This window comes from Psammomys obesus, unplaced genomic scaffold (genome assembly GCF_907164565.1).
Source record: "Psammomys obesus unplaced genomic scaffold, mPsaObe1.curated_primary_1811, whole genome shotgun sequence".
In the NCBI taxonomy this organism is placed as follows: domain Eukaryota; kingdom Metazoa; phylum Chordata; class Mammalia; order Rodentia; family Muridae; genus Psammomys; species Psammomys obesus.
The window spans coordinates 16467780-16492923 of record NW_026585797.1 but is presented as its reverse complement, the minus strand read 5'-3'; the positions used below and the strand labels follow the sequence as shown (position 1 = coordinate 16492923).

The 25144-nt window shown below is 38.9% G+C and overlaps 1 protein-coding gene across 1 annotated transcript in view; it reads left to right on the top strand.

The window, feature by feature from the left end:
* Positions 1–1761: 1761 nt before the first annotated feature.
* The window catches only part of Pde7b (phosphodiesterase 7B), a 302172-nt gene continuing 278789 nt past the window's right edge, over positions 1762–25144 (top strand). Inside the window, exon 1 of the mRNA XM_055599417.1 lies at positions 1762–1860. Within this exon, the coding sequence (XP_055455392.1) occupies positions 1840–1860 (21 nt within the window). The 5' untranslated portion in view covers positions 1762–1839. The remainder of the gene's footprint in view (positions 1861–25144) is intronic.

Below are 25144 nucleotides of genomic sequence, written 5' to 3'. Positions count from 1 at the left end.
TTATTTTTAGGTTTTTTTTTTTTTTTTAATTCAGAATCTCACTTAGTAGCTCAGGGTGACCTTGATCCTACCTCAGCAACCCACGTCCTAGGATTACAAGTGTATACTATCATACAGGACTTTTATTTATTTATTTATTTTTACCACCTATCTTTTTCACCCTCAAAATGTGTGGGAGAAAATGGTGTATTCACTATTATGTCTTTATCACTAGGATTAGACCCCTTAATTCCCAGGGTTTTTAAACCTTAGTACCAAAGATCATAGAAGTAAATGTCTTATTTCTTAATAATAATAATAATAATGTTTGTTTCTGAAAAAAAGACTTGGGACTTTCCAAATGTTGTGTCCACCCCTAAGACATTTTCTTCACCCAGATCAGAAGAGGCCTTTGAGTCTATAGTTCGAGTCACATGCTCCTTTCACAGGCCTGTCTTTGGTGTGGGATTAGCAGGAAAGGACATGAAACCGGAAGGAGAGACAAGGAAGAGAAAAACAGGTTTTCCTCATAGACTCCAGGGTAGGAATGGAGTGGGGAGGCCCTGGGGGAAGCAGAAACAACAGATGGGAACCGCAGAGATTTCAAGAGTGGGAAGAAAAATACAGGGATTAGCTGGGGCCCTGGCGGAGGAACAGTCCCTAAATAACCATGCCTCCGTAGACTCTGGGAGAGGGCGTGCGGTTACCCCAGGCGTGCCTGCGTGGACTCCTGGTGTCCTGCCTCTTAAGTGACTTTTGTGGGGAATGAGTTGTGATCTCTCTGTTTCAATAATCCCAAGACTTAGCCTACGAGGCTGTGGGAAGGAGGGAGAGGCGGGGCCCGCCAGCAGCTAGGACCACTTGGATTCCTTTCTTCCTTGTACCTACTAAGGTTTGCCAGCTCGTTTTCGCGGTACTGCATCTGTGCCTCTAGGGACTTACTAACAAATCTTTTTTTTTTTTTTTTTTTTTTTTTAGGTAAGTATAGAAATGAGTTAGCTCAGAAACAAGCTGTCAAGTGGGTATGTGCGCATCAACTCACCGTGGCAAAATAGAAAGCTTGCTTATCGCTCGGCTTAGCCTGTTTTGTTTTATTGATTATTTTTAAACACCTAACCCCAAGGTATTTAAACTGTTAGAAATTTGTTTCTGAATGAAAAAAAAAAAAAAAAAAAAAAAAAAGGTTTCTCGGGGGTTCTCCTGAGAGTGGAGCACCCCACCCAGCTAATCACAAGCGCGCGCGCGCGCACACACACACACACACAAACACATTCTTCCCATAGTACAGTACTTTAAAATTAATAGCACATGCAGAGGAAAAACTAAACCCTTTGACGTCACTCCTGAAATGAGGAAACATAAACAGAAAACGCTCCACTCCAGCAAGCTGCCGGCGCAGAAGCCGATTGGTCTCTGGTTTTCCTTGCCTGTGGCAACTGACAGCACCTCAGCCAGCCTCCCAGGCCAGCTGCCTGCGACCCAGCCAGGCTCGCTCTGGGCACTGCAGCAGCTCGGCTCTGTCCCAGCGCCTGTCCGGGAGAAAAGTGCTGTCCTCGCCCGCCCGGGGAGAGCCTCCCTGTCCCTTCCTCCTCTCCCGAGCCCTCTGACTGCTTTGGCGTTCCTTCCTTCCTTTCCTTTCTTTTCCTTTCTTTCTTTTCTTTTCTTTTTCTTTTTTCTTTTTTTTTTTTTTTGTTCTTTCTTTTTAAGTATTTTCTTTTTTTTTCTTTTAAAAATTTACATAATTATATTGCTAATCCTGGATGAAGTTGCTGGATTCTGCAGCACAAGTCTTCATGAACAAGCCGCACCGCTCAGAGATTTCACGGCATTCAGAGGTCACAGAACTGCCACTATGGTTAAATGTCTTGTTTAATGGTTGAGGTATGTACGACAAATCGAAGCGGCAAGTTCATTTTCCTTGAGAGTTCGGAGTCACAGGGAGACGCTAGGGCTTTTGTTTTTATTGAAACTGGACCCGTACCTTTCTACATACGTGTATAATTTTTTTTTCTTTTTGTCTGTGATTGTTCCTACAGCAACCAGCTTTTGAATTTCCTTCCTTTTTCTAAGTGAACTGACTAAGCATTGTCACTTGCCCTGAATTAACCCTTTGAGGGCAGCAGGGTTTAGCAAGAGATTTGGCATTCTCTGCACTTTGAGCCCCCACGTAGGAGCTCCTGCTCCCCCACCCACCCACCCTCGGCGTTTTTAATGAGTGAAATATTCTCCGTTGTAAATTTTAGAATTGGGTCATTTTTCAGTTTCGGTAGGACAGGGCAGGAAAATTCTGATGAAGGGTTTTGAACCATTGGAGGAGAAAATCGGGTTTGTTGGTTGGTTTATTTGTTTTTCTCTTGAGTTTGTGGGTTTGGTCAGTTAGCAGACCTCAAAATTAAGAAAGCGGTAATAGAGAAGGGAAGAGCGAAGAGTGACAGCGAGCAGACAACTGGGTAGAAGGCTTTGGGGGTGGGTGTGAGGAAAAACTATCACTTTATTATCTCACTGCATTTTATTAAAAAAATAAACTATCTTCAGTCTCAAAGTTAACTAAGGAGATACAGGTACTGAGTTATGTGGCCAATGATTTAGGTCTTACTATTTACAAGGGAAAATAAAACTTTATTATCACTGCAGGATTCGGTAATTATCTTTTCCTGAATGGGTTGAAATCGGAGTCAGATATTTAATTAGGGACTTAAGTGGTGGAGCCTGGGGACTAATTAATCATGTAAAAATTCAGCTCTTCGTGTGCTCTGGCCAGAGAAAGCAACCATTGCCAGAGAGGAAACGAGCCAGGCACATACATTCATGCTCAGTAAACTCCCTAGCTGCTGCGGAAGGCACAGCTGAACACTGCTGATGTTTTCAGCCACACGTCATTGTGTGTCTAAGGGGACCTTGCTGGGAAACTTCCCTGTCTGGCAGTCAACTTTCATAAAAGCAATTCAAATAATACACAGTTAACATAGATTTCCTTATCTGAGAGTTATGCAATAACAGACGAGACCAGATTATTTGAAACCGTTCCCCTGCTCCAAAATTTCTGACTCGCTCTCCTTAAAGTTTCTATTCTCAACACCGAGAACTAGAAATCTGTGAAACTGGGTCACATCAGCAGCACTGAGAAGACAGGCTCGAATGAATGCACATTGCATTTCCAAGGGTTAACAGAATTAACTGCATAGGGTACCTAGTTAAGAACAGCGAAAATACTAGCTCTGAATTGCAGAGGATGTGCTGTGAATGCAATCGCTTTTCTGCAGCGCCTACTGGGAAAACAAGGGCTCTGTGTGTTGTGAATGCATAACTGCAACTCCATTTCTCTGCTTCATCTTCTCTTACTGGCTGTTGAAACAAAGAGGGTGTCAGTGGCTCCTTCTTGATTGACATTCGCTCTAGGAAGATGAAGCCCTTTTTTACTGCAAGTAGAAGCTTGAAGTTAATGAGTCTCAAATCCAAATCCTCTTGATAACGCTTTCCACCTGGCTCTGTCCTGTCTGATTTCACAGGGCCCCCCTTAGCTGAGCATGTGCCAAAGGCAGCAAAGAGAGTATTTCAGCAAAGTGCTTTGGAGAAACTAATTTTTGAATGAAGTTACTTAAGACAAGCGTAGAAGAATCCAAGATGTGTCAGAGACAGGCATCAGTTTAAAGAAAACAATGACACCGGGGCACCTTTTTACGCCTTCCACAGTGGTTAGCACAAAGCCACCCATTGTTTGGGCTGAATCAAAAACCCTAGCTAAAATGTTTGCTGAGAATTTACCAAGCATGCCTTTATAAATTATCTAGCTCATTTTAAACCTGGAATTTTTAACTGTTTTGAGGAATGTTTTGGGGTGTTAAGTCCAGCTGAAAATATAATCCAGAAAGTGTCAGTGATGAAGACAAGGACATTCCAAAAGTCAGTTTGTGCTGTTCAGCCAAAAGGATGCTCTGCACACAAAAATAAAATGACCAAGCTTCCTCCAAGCGAGACTGCACCACCTGTAAGTGCCTCTGTCCAGTGATTATTCTTCCAAGGTCTAGGTTGTTGTTTCCAGGCTTAAATCACAAGGGAAACTGTTTGTTGACTCACACAGCATTGTGTTGGAAGGAATTTATTAAGCAAGAAGTTAATCCAGCTCTTGTCTACAAGGGCTCCATGATATTAAAGACAACTGTCAAATTTAAGCATCAGAGATGATTCAGGAACACCTAGGTAACGGCTGATTTATCTGGTCCATCTCCCACTGTGGAGGTGGTGGAACTTAGGAAAGGTCCCTCTGTGTACAGGGACTGTCCAAAGAGCACATCATCCTGAGGAATGAGTTCACATATCTCAGTGAGGTCTTGATCAAGTAAGAATCTTTCTGGGTAGGTCTTTCTCCCCGAGAAAGCAAAAAGTTGTCATTTGGAGGCTTCGTTGGTACATGATGCCATTTTTATAACCAGTTCCTGGTGGTGGCATTCACTTCCCAACACTTGCATTCAGGGAACACATCTTTCTCTGATAAGAGTGGCCTAGGTGCACAGCACCAGACTCTCCAGGCATCCTTGATTTCATTCATGGTTCTCTAAGCTTCTTTGCTTTCATTCATGGTTCTCTAAGCATCCCTGCTTTCATTCATGACATGGTGCCTACTTGGCTTCTCAGTAGACTTTAATTGATACTGAGATTTGAGGAGAAGAAAGAAAAGGAACAGTAGAGACCCAAACCGACTAAATATCTGTACACAAGGCATATTTAGAAACTTAACTAGCAAGAAGGCAATTGTAAATGTTCTAACGTTAAAGCCCCACCCCAGGGGTTATTTAATCATTTAAGCAGGTTAACTTGTACTTAAGAGATGGATGCATGGAGTAAACACAACAAAAAACAGTGGATAGGGACCAGAGACCAGCATGGGCACCCTCCTGTAGGCAGCAACTAGCTGGTTGACACTAAGCCACTCAGTTATTCCTGACGTTGGGTTCTTCATCTGTATTACCAGCTGGTTGGATTGGGTTATTTCTGACATCCCTTTAGGCCAAACTTCTGTAGCATTTTAACTTTCAATCAGGTTTGTTTTTTTTAAAGTCTATTTATATGTAAACACGAAAGTGTCAAATTTTTTTCAAAAAAAATCGTAAAAAACTAATCACCGCTGCTAGTGATTCTTAACCCGAAGTTAATACGAAGACAGGCTGAGGCACCGAATGTGGTCAGGTGAAGACACTGCCTCTCTTGTGCAGTGGTAATCTTAAAGCACAGCACGCTGAGGAGAACCCTGGTTTTGTCATAAATTGACTCAGTTTAGGCAGCGGCCTGAGATGAAGTACGAATCCCGTGCACTGGGGTTTTCTTCACCACTCCTTGAGTTACACAAGAATCCCCTGGGCCTCCAGCGGCCATCTTGCAGGAATGAGAACTCGCAGCCATGATGGACTTGATGTCATGTGACCCCCGTGCTGTGGGAAGCACGCTCATTGGCTCCAGAACTTCCAGGGGTCACCGGCATGAGTCTGTGGGGGCCTTGGTTTTCTTGTCTCTAAGGCTGCTTGATGCCTTTACTTTTGCATTCTGTGACTTACCTGACAAGGTTCACATGGCACCATTAGCATGGAGTTGGTTCTTCCACGTCTCCGTCCTTTATTTTTATTTTTAACTGAGTCTTTCTACCCTTTACCATAAGTTACTCACTTAAATTCAGATAATTCTGCCTCCGAGATAATCTTGTTACCAACGAGAAGCGAAGCAGTCACAAAGCCCTAGGTTTGGAGACTTTCTCCCAGAAAGACTGTCAGTCTGTGGGAGTGTTCCCTCTCGTTGCCGTATTTATCTTCTGTCCAGTGGCACCCTCTCCATGCCGGATCATTTCCTGAGGCAGCAGAAGGACATGGTTTGTGTTTACTGCAGACAACACATCAGTGTTGTGAATATCTCTTTCATACATGTCAGTCACTCTAAAGCTTCTCTATCACTGTCCTTGGCGCTGCTGATGCTCCAGTTCTGATTTCTTCAGAAACTAACTGAGAACACTTGGATAAAGTTGGGGAGCCCCTCCAAACAAAACCTTCTGGAGAGCTGGTTGTTGGCTGCATATGTGCTGTGAGGCTGTGACCTGTGGCTCAAGCAAGCTGCCTCATCCTACCAGTGGGCTTTGATGTAGTTCAATTATCTTTATACAGACACTGCTCCATCCTGTGAAGCTAGGACCAGCTGGCATCTCTCCCAAGTGAGGGCTTATCTTTAACAGCTAAGAAATGATGAGGACCAGGTTTCTCATTTCGGATAAACCTAAAAACAGCATAACAGCACACAGAAATCTATTAAGCACAGGTAATTCTTAATAATATTCTGTAAATACCTCAGTAATAAAAAAAATCTAAATACTATCAACAACACTATCCACATTGAGATTTGTGTACAGTACAGAGTCTGAAAATGATAGCTGAAGCCAACACCCCAGTAGTTTTGTCTGGCATGTGGTTTCTTCCTCCCTCCTTTCTTCCTTCTGTCCCTCTTTGTTTCTCTTTTCCTCTCCTCTCCTCTCTCCTCCTCTCCTCTCCCCTCACCTCCCCTCTCTTTCCTTTCCCTCCCCTCATCTCCTCTCCGCTCTGTTCCTCTCTTCTCTCTCTTTCATCTTTAAGGGGACAGTGAACAAAATGAAAAGTAACAATGAGGTTTTGATGGGTTTTTCCCTGTATGAAGTTCATAGAAAAGTTTGCTTTCGTTTTCTTTAGTAGTTGGTGTACGCATTTAAGAAGCATCTAAGAATTGGGGCTCTGAATCTTCCATGGCATGTGTGGGATAGCAGGCCACAGGTGGTCAGGGATGAGGATCCTGCTTCCATGGACCCAGGTGTAGATATGGGAAGTGGTCATAAGCTTGAGTTTGTCAAGTCTTGCTATCTAGAGATAATAATAATCAATAGTTCTTAAGCTCTTCAACTCTAGCAATCCCAGTCAAAAATACAACTATTTTTGCATTGCCATATAAAAATAGAAAACTAACTAAAACCAACAATAAATGAATTATTATTATTTTATATCCAGGTAATAAAATACCAGTTATCTCAAAGAATGAAGAAGATCTGCACACCAAAGATCTGGAGTGATTTTCCAGATATATAGAACAGAAAAAATCTACATTAACATTTGTATAAGTATGCAGAACATTAGTACATTTTCAAAGAAAACCTCTGGAAATATAGATAAAAAGTGTAACAAATGAGTGCTTCTAAGAGGAGAACCTGCAATGCAGAGAAGGAGAAAGACTTATTTTTTGTAAATCCTATAGAGTTATTTAACTTTCCCTTATAAGCTTACTGCATTTACAGAAGAAACCATTTTCCTGATGTGTTTGTGACACTGTGTGGTATTTGAAATTGAAAACAAAGTTAGAGAACAAAGGAAAAGGGATTTTTATTTGGCTTTGCATTTATTTTATGTATTTTTAAAATGCCAAAGAGAGAGAGAATGCTCTAGAAGCAAGAGTCATGGACAGGAAAACTCAACAGTGTAACACGAGGAACTTCGGCTACCATAGGTTCTCTAGACTTCATTTCCTTATAGAATGAGGAGCTTTGTCAAGACCAAAGTTCCTTTCAGCTCAGCATGATGTTCGTGAAAAGCTTTTGGCTAAACCAATATAAGTCATATATTTTACTGGTCTGAACAATCAGCTAAATTACCTATTAGTTCAGTTTCACATGAATTTATACTGCAAAGTTTATAATTTCTCAAATTGTCTTAAAGGAAGCTATATATCTTAGGTAAAAATTTAAAATAAATTCAAACTACAACATGAGTTGTTTAAAAAACTTTATTTATATTAATGTGTTCATGTTGTAGGTATGCAAACCAATACTGGTATGGTTAAATATGATTTATGCATTTCTTGGTTTTCCATGAGAAAAAAAAAAAAACCCTTCATTTCCCTTTCTCATTATGCCAGACGCCAGCTGTGTCCAGTGAGAAGAAAGACCTCAGTCATTCGCAAGTGTAGACAACAGTCTCTGAGAGGGGATGCCCCAGCAACATGGAGGTCTAAAGAATGCCTCAATTTAGGAAAGGTCACTAACTCTAGAAAGAGTTGTTTCCGGTGTGGTGAAAATGTCTCCCTCTACACCCTTCACACCGGTTTCCTCACTTTTTCAAAGAAATGAAAACATAGTTTCAATATGGCTTTTAGTTCAGTTTGGAAACTTTATTCATCATGGAACATATCTAGCAGTGTTATTTCCTATTTCCTGAGGTCTTTTATTTGGAGAGAGGAATAACCTTTAAGTTCAGATAGAACAAAGAGGAGTGGGTGTCTGCAATGGCACTCGGGTGATGCGAAAGTTTAACCTGCTCTTCTATACTTCTTTTCTTCACTTTTTAAAATTTATTTATATTTTTATAAATTATGGTTTATTGATTTTGCATCCCTGCTGTAGCTCCCTCACTTAACCACTCCCAGTCCCACCCTCTCTCCTTCATCTTCTCCCATGCCCTTCCCCAAGTCCACTGATAGGAGAGGTCCTCCTCCCCTTCCATCTGACCCTAGCCTATCAGGTCTCATCAGGACTGGTTGCATTGTTTTCTTCTGTGGCCTGGTAAGGCTGCTCCCCCCATAGGAGGAGGTGATCAAAGAGCCAGCCACTGAGTTCATGTCAGAGACAGTCCCTGTTCCCATTACTAGGGTACCCACTTGGACACTGACCTGCCATGGGCTACATCTGTGCAGGGGTTCTAGGTTATCTCAATGCATGGTCTTTGGTTGGAGTATCAGTCTCAGAAAGACCCCTGTGCCAAGAATTTCTTGTCCTGTTGCTCTCCTTGTGGAGCTCCTGTCTCCTCCAGGTCTTCCTATCTCCTCCTTCTTTCATAAGATTCCCTGCATTCTGCCCAAAGTTTGGCTATGAGTCTCAGAATCTCCTTCGATATCTTGCTGGGTAGAGTCTTTCAGAGGCCCTCTGTGGTAGGCTCCTGTCTTGTTGCCTGTTTTCTCCCTCCCCCGATGTCCATTCCGATTGCCTTTCTGCATGAGGATTGATCCTCTTACCCAGGGTCCTCCTTCTTGCTTAGCTTCTTTTTTACTATATTATATGTCTAGTATCCACTTATAAGTGAGTATATACCGTGTGTGTCTTTCTGCTTCTGGGATACCTCACTCGGGATGATCTTTTCTAGTTCGCATCATTTACCTGCAAATTTCATGATATCTTTTTTTTTTTTTTTAATTCCTGAGTAGTATTCCACTGTGTAAATGTACCACAATTTCTGTATTCATTCCTCAGTTGAGGGACATATGGTTGTTTCCAGCTCTGGCTATTACAAATAAAACTTCCCCAAACATGGTTGAGCAAATGTCCTTGTTGTATACTTGAGCATGTTTTGGATATATGCCTAGAAGTGGTATAGTTGGATCTTGAGGTAGCACTATTCCTAATTGTCTGAGAAAGGGTCAGATTGATTTCCAAAGTGGTTGTACAAGTTTATATTCTCATTAGCAATGGAGGAGGGTTCCCCTTTTTCCATACCCTCTCCAGCATGTGTTGTCACTTGAGTTTTTGATCTTGGCCATTCTCATGGGTGTTAGGTGAAATCTCAGGGTTGTTTTGATTTGTGTTTCCCTGATGACTAGTGATGTTGAGCATTTTTAAAGTGTTTTTCTGCCAATAGTGATATTCACCTATTGAGAATTCTCTGTTTAGCTCTGCACCCCGTTTTTTTAATTGGGTTACTTGATTTTTTTGCTGTTTAACTTTTTGAGTTCTTTATATATTCTAGATATTAGCCCTCTATACAGAGTTGGTGAAGATCCTTTCCCAGTCTGTAGGCTGTCGTTTTGTTCTGATGACAGTGTCCTTTGCTTTACAGAAGCTTCTCAGTTTCATGAGATCCCATTTATTGATTGTTGATCTTAGAGCCTGTGCTGTTGGTGTTCTGTTCAGGAAGTTGTCTCCTGTGCCAATGAGTTCAAGGCTCTTCCCCACTTTTTCTTTTAAGAGTTTTAGAGTATCTGGTTTTATGTCTTCTATACTTCTAATGATTAAAAACCATTGTGTTAGAAAAATCCTTCAAGAGCTTGTAAGTACAACTGATCTTTGTCTGTGGCTTTGCCTCTCTCTCTGTCTCTATCTCTCTGTCTCATAACCAATTCTAATGCCTCAGTGCACAGGCCTTCTCAAACTTGAAACATACAGTCACAGATGTGGGTCAAGCGTCAGCACTGATCTAGCACCTGTGAGGTCATGGGTCTGTTCTCCAGCATCACCAGGGGAAACTTCTAATGTCTACATTCATGTCAAAATTAATGGGCTGCTTGGAGGTGATAGTGAATTCACATGTATTGTCCCCTCTCACGTAAAGCTTTAAAAACTAAATGCATCATATAGTTATTTAATTGAATGGTGAAATGTAATTTAAAACAAAATAAGTGTATGTGTTTTCTGTGGTGGGAGTTAAAAAAAAACAAAAACAGGAAGGGAAAAAGAAGATCTACTCTTTTTTTGAAGGAGTCCTGAATTTGTAACAGAAAACCTCCAGTCTGGGTTCTTGATGCAAGAATGATACTCTTGGCAAGGTATTTGGCATTTTTGGTTTTTGTGTCTCTAAAATGTAACTTGCAGCAAGGTACTTTTAGGCCCTAAATTTCAGGCTATCATGTATAATGAGTCACTTCACTCTTAACAAAAATGACACAAATCACTTTTTTCTCACATCGTTCTTGGGAAGCAAGGATTAGCTGGGCCTATCCCAAAAGCTAGGAAACTGAGGCTAACTGGAAATCCAGCTCATGCAACCACTTCCTTTCTTTGCTGACAAGGCTCAATTGCTCTTACATGTTTCCAGTTCATCTCTACTCATTCTAAGCATGACTTGGAAAACTTTTTTTGAATATTTACACAAAGCATAAGAGCATCTGTTTCAGAAAATGTTAAAGCACTCTTCCAACTATATTTGCACACATGAGGTTCCAAGACAAGGAGCTACAACGCTCTCTGACTTGTCATGTCTTAGACGTTGATGCTTCAGACCTCAGGAGCATAGTCTGCTGTGGCAGCGCACAGGCTCCGCTGGCATTCCGTGGGAGTCACTCTTGTTCTGTGACCGTGTACAAATCCCCTCGACCTGCTCATGGCTTCTGAGAGGAAGGTGCTAATGGTATGTTTCCCAGAAGCATGGAAGAGATGGGACGTATTTCATTTGTTGAGTGTGTAGAGAACGAAAGACAGTTTAAATGTGCAAGCCTATCAGCCGGCACTGTTTGCCTATAATTTTTTGGATCATTATGTCAATCATAATTATTATCATGTCAATAGTACTGTGAGGGCTTGGAACCTTTAAGACGACTGTGTTTTTGTTACAGTTTGAAACTTTCTCCTCAGAATTCGTGTGTTGGAACCTTCACTCCCAGTGTAGCCGCAGGAGGCAGAGCTTTGCAGAGAGCAGCGAGCTCACAGGCAGAATTCTCATGAAATTGTGTTGTCACTGCTGGACTGGCTCAGTTACCCTGACAGTGGGTTGCTGTACCAGTGCCCAAGTCTCACCTCCATCCTCTCTTGGTGGCTTGTTTTCACCCTTTCACCATCTGTCATGTTATAAAGTAGCATGCCAGGTGCTGGTGCTGTGCCTTTGAGCCACTCCAGAATCATAAGAATGTTGTCTTAGTTAGGTTTTTGTTACTCTGAAGGGACAAAAGGCCTGAGGCATGGCAGCATGCAGGCAGACATGTTATTGGGGGAGCCGTGAGTTCTACATCTTGACTCTCAGGCAGCCAGGAGGAGGCCGATTCCACACTGGGCTTAAGCATATGAAACCTCAAAGCCACTCCCCCCCCCCGTGACACACTTTCTCCAACAAGGCCATGCCTCCTAATAGTGTGTGTCACTCCTTACGACCAAGCATTCAAGCACATGAATCTATGGTACCCAAACATATTCAAACCACCACAAATATAAATTACCCATTCTCGAGTATTATGTGGCAGCAACAAAAAACGATCTGTGTTTTCTTGCCTTTTCTCTTCTGTATTAAACTATGGCACATATAGCCTAAATCATAACTGGATTGATGGCTTATTGTAAGAACATCTCTGTACCTCTGTGTATTACTCAAATTGCCAGAATGTTGGTTCATGCCAGCATCTGGGATGCTGACATAGGAGGATCGCCACAAATTTGAGGAAAGCATGGCATATACAATAGTTCAAGGTCAGTTTGGGCTACACAACAGACCATTCCTTAAAACAGATACACAAAGATATCCTATTACCCAAATCAAGACAATGACCTTTTATAGCACCAACATGCCGAATCCCATCATGCCATCTCCACTCTTTCATTTGACACCTTGTCTTGAGACTTGTAAATTGTTTCATATAAGTGTATCTTCTGTATTTGCAGTACTGCATGAGTTTTAGCCATCTGTATACATTTGTCCACTGTACTGAGGAAAACATAGGACTGTGTCCAGTTTCTTTTTAGACTGTAGTCAATGTTGGCCCAAGTCTTTCAGAGAAGTCCCTTTATTTCTGCTGAGGATATGTCTACAAGTGAAGCTGGTTGCCCTGAGAAAATCATGTTGAACATTAGTGGAAAATTCAGAATTTCTCAAAGTTGTTATGAAACTTCACACCCTCACCCTGAGTCCATTCCTCCCTCATCTTCCACATCAGCATTTCTGTTATGCATAAAATAAAGGCTGTCCTGACTTAGTTTGTGCTTCACTGATTCTCTTTTCACATGTATCACAAGCATATAAAGTCTCTCTGTTGTCAGGTACAGTCATTCTATATTTTAATTGTAAAAAACCAAAATTATAATTTTTTATATCCTTGACTAGGTGGTATGAACATTTCTTCTATTGTCAAAATTTTCTCTTTTATTCTTCAATATTATCTTGGGTTCTCTACATTTCGACATGAATTTTAGAATTAAGATTCTTCACCCCAAAACCAAGTTTTGGTCTTTGATCTATTTGCACTGTTTTTTGTTTGTTTGTTTGTTTGTTTGTTTTTGCAGAGTGATAGATGAGAATCTCAGTCTTTTCTTCTGCAGGTAGACGTCCAGTTTCACCAGGACTATTTGTTGAATAGACTGTCTTTTCCAGTGTGTTCTTGATACTCCTATTAAGTATTAGATGGCTGTAGCTGGATAGACTTACCTCTGGGTCCTCCATCCTTTGTTATTGCTCTACATGTCTGTCTTTATTACAGTAGCTGGTTATTTTTACTACTATCACTCTGGAGTATAATTTGAGGTCAGTTTTATGATGTAATCTATACTGCATTTTTTCTATTTGGGATTGCTTTGGCTGTATGTGATATTTTTATTTCCATATAAATATTTGTATTTTCCTTTTCAGTTCTTTAAGGAATATCACTGGGTGTTGTATGCAGTTAATAATATTTACTATTGGTTTATCTTCTCCTCCCACTTCTGGTAATGCTGCTGTTAATCCTCAGCAGCTGTATAACCAAATCACCACTCAGAGACTGGGTTTTTAGTTAACCTAGAACACAATGCTGGGCAATATTTACTCCATCCTAAACCTCCAAGCCCTCAGTTTAGTAACATTTAGATTTCCCACATTATACTTGCTTTTTGTGAAATCTTAGGTCTGGTTCATGCTCCATGTCCTCCAAGATCTCTCCTCCAGCTCTGCTCTTGTCCCTCTTTTCTAGCCCCTTCTCCTCCCACTCCTTTCCTGCTCTCTAGCTCCTCCCCTCTTTCCTGTCCTCTGGCTCCTCCCATTGTACAACATTTGTATCTAGTTGCTTTATTTGTGTCCTGTTTACACAAGAATTGAGACAGGATGCTTATAATGAATATCACAATGCAATATCCGGATTGAAACCAGAGAGTTGGGGGTGGGGGAATTGGCATTTGAATTAATAAGGGTAAGGCGTATACATTTTAAAAGAACATTAAATCAACAACTGGGACTTTTTAATTTTTAAAATTAAGTGTATGGACAGAAGTTTGCCTGCATGTACACCTCTGTCCCATGCGTATGCCTCATGCCTGCAGGTCAGAGAAAGGAATTGGATTCCCTAGAACTGTAGTTACAGATGGGCATGAGCTGCCATGTGTGTGCTGGGATGGGCTTATGGGGGGATACAAAGTGAATAAAGTGTAATTAATAAAAAATAAAAATAAATAAATAAATAAATAAATAAATAAATAAATAAATAAATACCAAAAAAATCAATTATTTCCCCAAACTAAAAGTAGGACTTAAAAACATAACATTACAACATTAGGGTAAATTTTATAAAATACTTTGATATTTAACATTGATCTATAAAAATGAAATTTCAAACTATTTAATACAATAAGTGAGAAAAGCTAAAAGGAAAACAGATGCAGCCTCAGCTGTGCAGGAGTTTTTAATATGCTTATTTGTGTAACTAACATAAATGGGAAAACCAGTACAAATATGTAAGATTGGCTTGATGTGATTCGTGGCTTTCTAATTGACATATATGGAAGACTCCACTTAAAAACTGCATAATGGTTCATTTCATAGGCATAAGGGACATTATGTTAGCAAAGCTTTAAGAAACTTTAGGCCTCAAAATTTTGTGTACTAAGTTGACAAGCACATTAGAATCACCTTCATGAGTAATGACAAACTAAACAATCGTAACATGTTTGCCAACCAGTAGATGCACAAGAGAGGGAAGAATAAATAAAACCAGAATGTTACAGCAGTCCCTATGAAATTCTGAAGATCCCCAAAGAATTCTGGGCAAATTCACATTCCAAGAATCTGCAGAACCTACCTGAAACTGACACATTTCTAAACATATGTGGTCTACCATATAAAGTCATAAATTATTAATAAACAGGCCCAGGAGGAACAATGAGATTGAGGTAGTAGAGAAAAGTATCTTCACAAAGAAAAGCCCTGGGACAATACTGCTGAATTCTAACATGCTCTCAGGGATCTTCTGGTTTAGACAATTCTCACACTGTTTCATAATGTAGAAAGGGAAGGACTCCCACCAGATTCACCAGATGAAGCCAATGTTTTCCTGGTATAAAAGTCAAGTCAAGACACACGGCAACAAAAGGAAAAAGTACAGCTCAATAACCCTGATGAACAGAGACACAAAAATTCTCAACAACCTACCTGGAAGCCAAATTCAGGAACACACCAAGAAGATTAGCGTTACAATGTTGGCTCAACACAAACCAAATGAGTTAATGTAACTCACCATGAAATAATCTCGAGGGCAGAAATTACCTGATCTTTTCCACAGAGCAGAAAAGGCATTTGGTAAAGCTCACTATGCCTTCATGATGAAGTCTTGCAGAAATTAGGAGCACACAGAACATCCCTCAAAATAATAAAAGCTATATTTGCAAACCTACTGTCAATGTTACACTAAGTTGGGGGTGGAGATGGAAAGCATTTCTAAAACTCTAGAAGATAGCAGTGACGACTCTCCTCATCCTTATTCACTATTGTGCTCAAGGTTTTAGAGCATAAATACAAGACAAAGATAAAAAAAAGAAATAAAAACAGGAAAGAAATGAAATTACCGCTATTTGCAAATGACATAATTCAATGCTTAAAAGACTCTATAGACTTTGCCAGAAAACTTAAAACCTAATAGCTGTTTTCAGTAAAGTGGAAGGACACAAAAATGATGGAAATGCAGGCAACATCTGACTGTGGGCTGGCTAGTCTGATTGACAGGTCTACAACACAACCTCTGCACATAAGGCTTGGGGAACATTTGAGAAGAGTGGGCAGAATGTAAGAGACAGAGAGCCATAATGTTAGCTGCATGATAGTGTCATTGATAAAAGACGGAGAAGCTACACTGATGGTACCTCAAGAATATGGTTGCCTAAACAGAACCCAAAGAAATACAATGTTGACTAGCACACCAAAACAAATGAGAAGACTCCCACAAGACTCATTCCTACCTGAAGAGCTAGAGGCAGTATCGGCTTCTCCAACATCATTATTGATTGTTGCTCTTAGAGCCTGTGCTGTTGGTGTTCTGTTCAGGAAGTTGTCTCCTGTACCAATGAGTTCTAGGGTCTTCCCACTTTTTCTTCTAACCTATTTAATGTGTCTGGTTTTATGTTGAGGTCTTTGATCCATTATAGAACAAAATCTTATAATGATTTAAGGCCATCTAAAGATTTCAGTACATACACAAATACACATATGTATTGTCTTAAAATTTCTATAGATATGTGTATAGAAAAAAGTCTGAAAAAGCAGAATAATAGTAAAAATATCTGAGAATTACTTATTATGATATAAATTTAGAATTAACTTTCCACTCACCAGAAATTTGATCATTATATCTTTTACATGGTTTTATCCTTTGTTTGTTTGTTGCCTCTGATTATACTTTGAACATAACTAAAATCTGTAGAGCAAGCATTGTGTTAGTTAAGGCTGGTATGTCATACTATTTTCCACTCTTTTATCTCCTAATTTCCTATATGTTCATAATTTAGAATTACCTCTTTACAAGCCAAAGATGAGTAAAGTTTGTTTTTATCACTTTGGTGGTATTTGCTGCTTTGTGGAGTAATTAGTTCTTTTATGTTTAATGTGATCATTTAGTCTATATGGTCTGTTTGTCTATCTTGCTCTCTCATTTTAACTTCTATTCTTTTGGATTGAGTATTATTGCCATTATGTTGCCTCCTCTCTCCTTAGCTTATTCATTTTGTGTTCTCTTACACTCATTGATGAAAACATGAAATGGAAAGAGAAAGGTTGTATAATGCATCAGCAAACCAGCCTCTGTCTCACATTGTTGTTCAGGATGGATTAAGACAATCCATGGAGGATATAGGCTATGTCTATGCCCTAACCAAAATATGATGTGAGAGTTCTATCCTCTCAGCAAAAGTGTGAGGACCTTGGAATACCTCGACTGCCTTTGTATAGCCACGAATTACATGCTATTGGTGGATATCTAACTTTACATAACTTAAATGCCTCTGTGATGATTATTATTGCGGCATTATACAGGCATATACATTACTCCCTACAGATGGCATAGTAAAGGCTTCATTCAAGTTTTATTTTTGTTGGCAATAGCTTTGCTTCACAGTTGTTTCTGAAGTATCTTTTTCCTGGAAATGAAATTTTCTATTGGTAATTCCACAGACAAGTTTGGAGATATTTTTATACTGTCTTATTACTTAAATTGTCTTGCTATCATTCAGCAAATTTGAAATATTTCTACCAATCATTTTAACACTAATCCTGCCTCGTTCTGCCTTGCTTTCTTAATAGAGGTTTAGCTGTATGTGTGTTGTAGAGTTTAATCAATGTTTACTTTTGATCTCTTTGTTTTTTTATTTTTAATGTTTTGTTTTAAAATTTTATTCTCTTCTCATACAGTACATCCTGACTGCAGCTTTCCCACTTCCACTCCTCCCAATTATTCTCTACCTCCCCTCTCCCCCAGATCCACTCCCCTCTGTCTACCCCATAAAAGAGCAGGCCTCCAAGGGACATCAAGGAAATACAGCACAGGAATAGAATCAGATACAAACCCCTCGTGTCAAGGCTGGGAAAAACAACCCAGTAAGAGGAAAGGGGTCCCAGGAGCAGGCAAAAGAGTCAGAGACACCCCAATTTCCACTTGGGAATTCCATGAAAACACTAAGCCAACAAACATAACATATATGCAAGAACTTCTTAGCACAGACTGGTGCAGGCTGTGCTACTGCCTTTTGACCAATATTTCCTTATTTCTTTCTTCAGGTCTGTATAATCAGCAACTAAAACCATTAAATGGTTTTTAATTACATTGTTCTTCAGTCATAGATTTTCTAAATTTTAATATTTTATTTTTATGTTTCTTATGTCTCTATCAAAATTCTTAGTCTTGTCTGACATAATCGCATATCATATTACATTGAACGTATTCTCTGTGTTAAAGTCTCTAAAACCATATTGATTAAATTTGATTAGTGTCCATGTCAATTCTACTTATTGGGTATAATTGTCTTGATTTTCATATATAAATATGCATATCAGTGAGAGATAGACTTGAACCTCTGTACAGTGTTGTAGTGTTCCAGATAGCACATTTGCTTCTTTGAAGTAACCAGTGACATTAACTGTCTTGATTGTCTTAATCCATCCTGAACAACAATATGAGACAGAGGCTGGTTTACTGATGCATTATACAACTTTTCTCTTTCCCTTTCATGCTTTTGTCAATGAGTGTAGGAACAATGTTGGAGAAGAAAGTATGAAGAAAAGCATGCAGGGCTAGAAGGCTCCATATAAACCAAGAGTGTAGTCTCAAAACTTATGTTCATCTTTGTTAGTTGGGAGGCTTTACCTTAGTGTCTGAAATTAATTTAAAAATCATATTCACACATCTGTGAGAATTATAATCCAAATAACAGCACTTTAATTCCAGTTTCATTAGGGTCCATGCTGTTTTATAATTGTCAGTTGCTGTTAGTACTTGGACAAATGTCGTTTTTGATATTGCTAATGCACCACAGAGCTTTGGGGACAAAGCGTCATTCATCACCACTTGCTTTCCATCTGCAGCTCACTTTCCACTGAAGGGTCATCTACAAAACTGCACCATCTTGCTCCTGGCTTCTGACTTTCACACATGGCAGTTAATATTTCCTTGCACAATCTCTGATGTAAATTAGGGACAGTGACCTCTTGGTGACTTTTTCTATTATCCAAAGTATGTCCAAGTTCATGGTTCTATATAAACCTATCTAATATTCCTGAGTGCATGTCATAGACATACACACAAAAGCATTCTGTCTTTTAGCCATATCCTGTTGAATTAGCAAACCCTTAGTTACAAATAAAATAAACCCTAACAGACATCTAGTTAGGCAGTTGTCAAGATCTGGCTTAGTTATATGAAATCTGCCTTTGGTTTCTGTATTCATTGGTTGCCTCTGTTGATTTGCTGTCTTTTCTGAGATGCTGTGTTTTCTTCATCCTTCATGCAGGCTTTTTCAGTGCTACGGTATCTTTGGAGTGTAGGTAAATATGCATTTAAAATGCATTAACCTAGAGTTCAATAGCTAATTATTTGTGGATGATTCATATATAGTTTAAAATAGATTATGCATTTCAGGAGAAATTTTAAAACAATTAAAAATGTGTTTGCTATAACTTTTAGGACAGTTTTCTTACAGACTTTTCATGCATTTTATTATTCTTAAAGAATACACTATAAATTTATAACTTAAAATTTAGCATTCAACTATTTTAAAATGTCATTTAAATTGCAAACACTGAAAGAAAGATTTGCAAACTGTTCCCATTTTCAGTTGGTAATACCTATTTTTTGGGTAACATTAGAAATGAATGGAAATTGTCATAATACTTCAGCCAAAGGACTGAGTTTTATGTGTTATACCATGAACTTTAAACCGAGAAGACATTTTCCAGTTGCGAACATCAGTGAAGAGGTAATGAAGAGATATTGCAAGCTCTGGGTAGGCCAAGAAAAGCAGCAGTCATGTGCTGCTGTTCAGCTCAACTGATGTCCTCACCTTCTCACAAAAAGGCACCCATGTTCTGTGTTCTTCCTAATACAACCAAAGAAACACGAAAAGGTAACTTTGAGTAGTCTATAATTGAATTTCCAAAGCTTACTTTGTGTTCAATTTAAAATTTAAAAGCAACAGTTTATAGACTTCGTCACTTTGACCCGTGCTGAGGTTATTAATACAGTCCCAAGAAGTGGCAATGACTTTATTTTCTGAAAAGCGAATTTCCAAGAATGTCGTTATCTCCAAAGAGGTTTGACATATCCCAGTTAGGTTTTCAGGCTAAAAGGGAGTTTTGTTTGTTTGTTTTACTTTTGATGTAGCTGAGACATGTTCTTAAGCTCTTTCCACATGTCGTTGGGCCAGTGGTAGATAACAAAGATAGACACATCGATCATTCATCTCTGGTCAATATGGTGATTTAATATCTTGACAGTCATCACTCTGGTGCCTAATATTATCAAAACACTAGTGCGACAAAATATGAAGATGGTACTCAAAGACTGTGTGTGCAGAGATGCCGTGGACGCCAGAATTATAGTTGGTGGGCTACTTTGACTTTCCCATAGAGCACAGGTAGCATCAAAACTGTGTTCAGTAGAAACGCCAAGTAAATTCTCAGACATGCTTAGGTGTAATTGAATTTTGTGTTCATTATTTTATATTGTCTTATTTCCTGATGTTCCTTGAGTGTGCTAAAATGATGATGATGATGATGATGATGATGGTGATGGTGATGATGCTGGTGATTTTGCTATAGGAATCTCAAGTTAATGAGCAAATCTCTTTTTCTTGGGTTACAGGCCTGCAGACATCTTGTTAAGTGTGCGTTTCAGCGGTCAGTCTGTTGACATGATAATTTTTATACCCAAATAAGCAAATATTAATAAATATGTGGTTATATAGTCTATCTGTGATTCTATGTGTGTATGTACATATATGGGAATATTCAAGATGTCTGCAATATGAAAATTATAAGTAGATGTGATAGATCTTAGAATTGAGTAAGTAATAGACTTCTGTGGGTTGGTGTGGAAATATATGTCATGGAAAACAAGCTACTAATAAGCCCAGACTCAATGTGTTACATTGTAACTAATGTGCTAGTTCTCCATCTCTCTGACAAACAAGACAACTGAGAAAAGCAACTTAAAGGAAGGAAGACAAATTATGGTTTATGGTTTCAGCTTGAGGTTACAATAGGCAGAAGTGTTATGTGGTGGAACAAAACTGTTGCTCTCGTTGCAGGAAGGCGATGGCAAAGGGGAGGTAGAAAAGAGGGAGTGAGGTAAGAGGAGGGAGAGGGGAGAGAGAGAGAAAGAGAGAGAGAGGACACAGGGATAATAATCACCCTTCAAAGGTGTAACCCAATGATTCTTTTCTTCCAGTGAGTTCCCCCTTCTTATCACCCATTGAACTAAGGGTCTACCAATAGATTATTTAATCCATGGCTCAAGTAACATTCAATAAAACTGCCAACTAGTGAGTAAACCATCAACATTTGTATCATTTGGGAGTATACTTCTTATTCAGACTGTATGAAAGATAGACAAACAAGTTAGACAGACATACAGACAAACAAATGATGATATACTAATTATGAATAGCATATTGTTTTCATATCATTATGAAAAACTCTGTTTCCTGCTTAAATCTCACAAATAGTCTCAGAAAATAACATAAGTGAGATTGTTCCCATTTTATAAGCAAACTGAGATTCCATTGATTGATTCATGTCAATGACTGCTTCTCAGTAGCAGGGCTGGCACTCATTCTTGCATGCATTCATTCATTTAGCACATATTTGGAGTCTTGCTACAGCCGAGGTACTCAAGACATAAAAGAGAAATAAACAATATCCCCATCTCCACAGTTCCCATCACAGTGAGAGAAGTGACAGCACATAAGCAAGTGGATACACCAGGAGGTTTCCAGTTTTGGTAAATCTATAAAGGAAATGCAGCAGAAGAAACCAGGAAACTGCTTGCTGTGTGGTGCATATTTCAGACAGTGCTCTGGCTCACGTGGGAGGAAGGGCTTACTCTGCAGAAGGTAGTTCATCTGCTGTGGGCAGGTGACATTTACTGCAGACCAGATGAGATGAGAATAGCTTGGGTTAGGGCTCAGACTGGGGTGGCTCAGTAGGCAACATTTGCTTGTGGGAATCAACAGTAGAACCAGTAAGACTAGATCTGATGTGAAGAACAGATAACCACAGTCTTTGCAATGACTTCTCTTTCTTCCTTCCTTCCTTCCTTCCTTCCTTCCTTCCTTCCTTCCTTCCTTCCTTCCTTCCTTCCTTTCTCCCTCTCTCCCTTCCTCTCTCTCCCCATCTCAATTCCCTTCTTACTTTCTATTCTTTATGGGCTTTTGGTTTGTTTGTTTTTATTTGATTTGATTTTGAGATAGGCTCTTCTGTAGCCCAGGCTAGTCTTGAATTCACTTCGTAGCTGAGGTTGGCCCTAAACTCATAATCCTCCAGCTTCCCTCACTCAAATTCTAGTATTACATGGCTGTGCCACCATGCTTGGTCATGACCCCAGGATTTTGAAGCTGGGCTCATTTACTTCTAAGGCCCCACCCCTATCAGCTTTTTTTCACCCAGGACAGGGAATAAGTTCTCTGTTTCATTTATGCCCTGTCTTAGGTTGAATATTTAGAGAGATCTTACCATTCTTTGACTATTAACCTCTGTTAAGGTAGACTTTGGGGTTTAATCTTATGCAGATCAGCTTTAACATTCTTAAAAGCCTTCATGAAGGTTTTAATTATCACTGGTAGGAGACATGCTCCTAATAAGAGTAATAAACCAAGTCCTATAACACTCCATAAAAGTGACTTAGAAGATGACCCCTTATCAGAATACCAAGCCCGAAAAATATTTATAGTAACCATAATAAAAGGCTATTGAACGACCAGAACCTGTAGTTTACATTGATGTCAAGAAACATTAAAGATTGAATTTTGTATACAAATGTTAATATTTCCAAACAACAAAGCATAAGGAGAATATACATAGGCAGTTACAGGGCCTCCCAAAAGTTTTTGTGGCAAGCATCCAAATATAGGTCTGCTGAAAAGCAGACTCAGACCATCAAAGTTTCATAGCTAGTCCTTTTTTCCATTTTTTCTGATTTTGTTGAGAATTCTTTTGATTATCAGACCAATCAAATCCAGTCATATTGTATCTAAGAGGTTTTTCTGCACAATGTCTTTTCCTGGGAGCAGAATGAAACAAAGGTGGGTCAGGAACATAAGCCCAATATAGCTCTCTGATCATCATCAGGACAGGATTTACCATGGTCATCAATAGGAACAGCTTCCTTCTGGGGAATATCTCCTGTAAATTGTACCAGCCTCTCAGGGATCCATCTGGCTCCTTTTGTGTCCTGTGGAAAAACATAAACATGACCTCTTCCCCATATTAATAGAGGGTCACGTCCCTGTCATATTCCAGTAATCAGATCTTTCCATTTTACTTGGGCATAATTATCTTTGGTATTAGGGTGCCATAACTGAACAGCCATAGAACAGCCTTGTATATCCACATTCAAAATTTTTCAAATAAAGCATGATTAAGATTTGAGGATATCACTCCCCCCTTTTTATTTTTTGTAATTGGTTCTTAAGAGATCCATGGACATGCTCCATAATTTTTTGACTTTGAGGATTATATGAGATACCTGTTTATGACTCATATTTATTTGTGCATAAAAACATTGAAAAGCTTGACTAATATATTCAGTACCATTATTAGTTTTAGTTTTTATAATGGAAGGAATACCAGTTGTAGCAAAACATTTTAAGCAATGACTTATAACATGTTTGGTGACTTTTTTTTTTTTCTGAGTGAGTTGCCATGATAAATCCTGAAAAAGTGGCTATTGTTATGTGAACATATTTTAGGTTTTTTTTTAATTTTGGGATATGAGTAATGTCCATTTGTTGTTTAGAATGGTTTTAAGCCTAGGTTTTAAGTAAGTTAACTTTATGTTACAGATTTTAAACATATCCATTGACTAATAATCTATAACCAAGACATATTGAAAATGGTAAATTTATATATTTAAGACAGACAGACAAAACATCTTGCTATTTGCTGAATTTACTTTTTTATGACCATAGAAGCTTTGTAGCAGAATTAACTATTTTTTTTTAATTGGAGAAACTGAGAAGCTGCCTTTTTCCCCTTACCTTGAGTGATTTTAACTGTTGCTTGATATTGCTCAGCAAATTTTGACTTTAATAATAAATAATTTTTTTCTGTCAAACATTTTTTTTTGTTAATTGTTTTCAGTCCCCTGGGCAGAGAGCCTCAGTAGACAAGGACTCTAATAGAGCTTGAGTAAAAGGTGTTGTAGGACCATATTGAGAGCGTGAAGTTTAAAATTTTTTAATTGTGTAAAAGATATAGGTGTATGGACTTTCATCATATTATCGTGTCCATCAGGTTGCTCTACAGTTGGAAAACCATAAAACTTAGTTATATCTTCTTTTTGTCTGCCTATCTTGTTGTAAAGAAGCTTGTAAAGGGGATACAGTTGCCTGCACAGTAGACAAGGAAAAGTTCCCCTTGTCTTTTGAGCTATAACAACTGTAGCCATACCAGGAGGAGGGTCTAAGCCTGCAATCAATGAGGAAGTTGGAGTGCGGATTCAGCCTCATTTTTCCTAGTAGTTAATTTTTTTTTTTATTTCTGCTAAGCCCTATTCCAACTTTTATATATATATATATATATATATATATATATATATATATATATATATATATATATATATAACAATCCTTGCTATATATATATATATATATATATATATATATAGTTTTTAACATTCATAGCCTGAATCAGAGGGTATCTCTCAGAATAATACTTAGTTGTTTCTTGCTCCAACTCTGCAAACTTGTTAGGATCTAAGTCATCCTCAAAGTCTTCATCAAACAAGAAATTATTATCATTAGGAGGGACATATAACTCTTCTGAAGGGGCCAATGATTTAACCTCATTTTGTCTCAAAGCTTCCTATCTTTCTCTTCTCTTTCTCTCTAACCCAAAAGTTTCATATTTTTAGTCCTGTGTGGCATATACAGACTATTTCTAATTAAATTCCATACAAAAAAAAAAAAAAAAAAACATGAGGCTACTTCCTTGTCCCATTTTTACTCTCAAATTTTATTCATTGCTCCCTCTTCTCTTTGTGATCCAAGCTTGCCAACAGCCGTGGTGTCCTTTACTGTTTTCCTGTATCTCAAGTCCCTGTTCAGGCACCAAACTGCAGGAGCCCATCAGCAGAGTCAAACAGTTCTTGAGTGGGGAGTGAGGATTGAAAGAGATAAAAAAAAGAAGGCATTACACATGGGATCTGTTGGAGAGGGCTTCCAGTAGAAACTAGGCACCCCGGCTTATTCCATAGTCCCTTTTGTAGTTAGAGCAAAGCCCTTTGATACAAAGAAGTTTACTGAGAAGTCATACTTGTTTACCTTGACCATCTGTTTGTGTGATCCTCACATAAACAAAAGGAAGTGAACTTGGCAAAACATCCTGCCTATCCCTGATTCCAGTGATTCCAGGTGAAGGCCAGGGTGAAAGCATATTTTTCACTGAGAGCTCAATAACAAAGCATCCTGACAAAGAAGCAGCTCTTCGTGTGTGTGTGTGTGTGTGTGTGTGTGTGTGTGTGTGTGTGTGTGTGT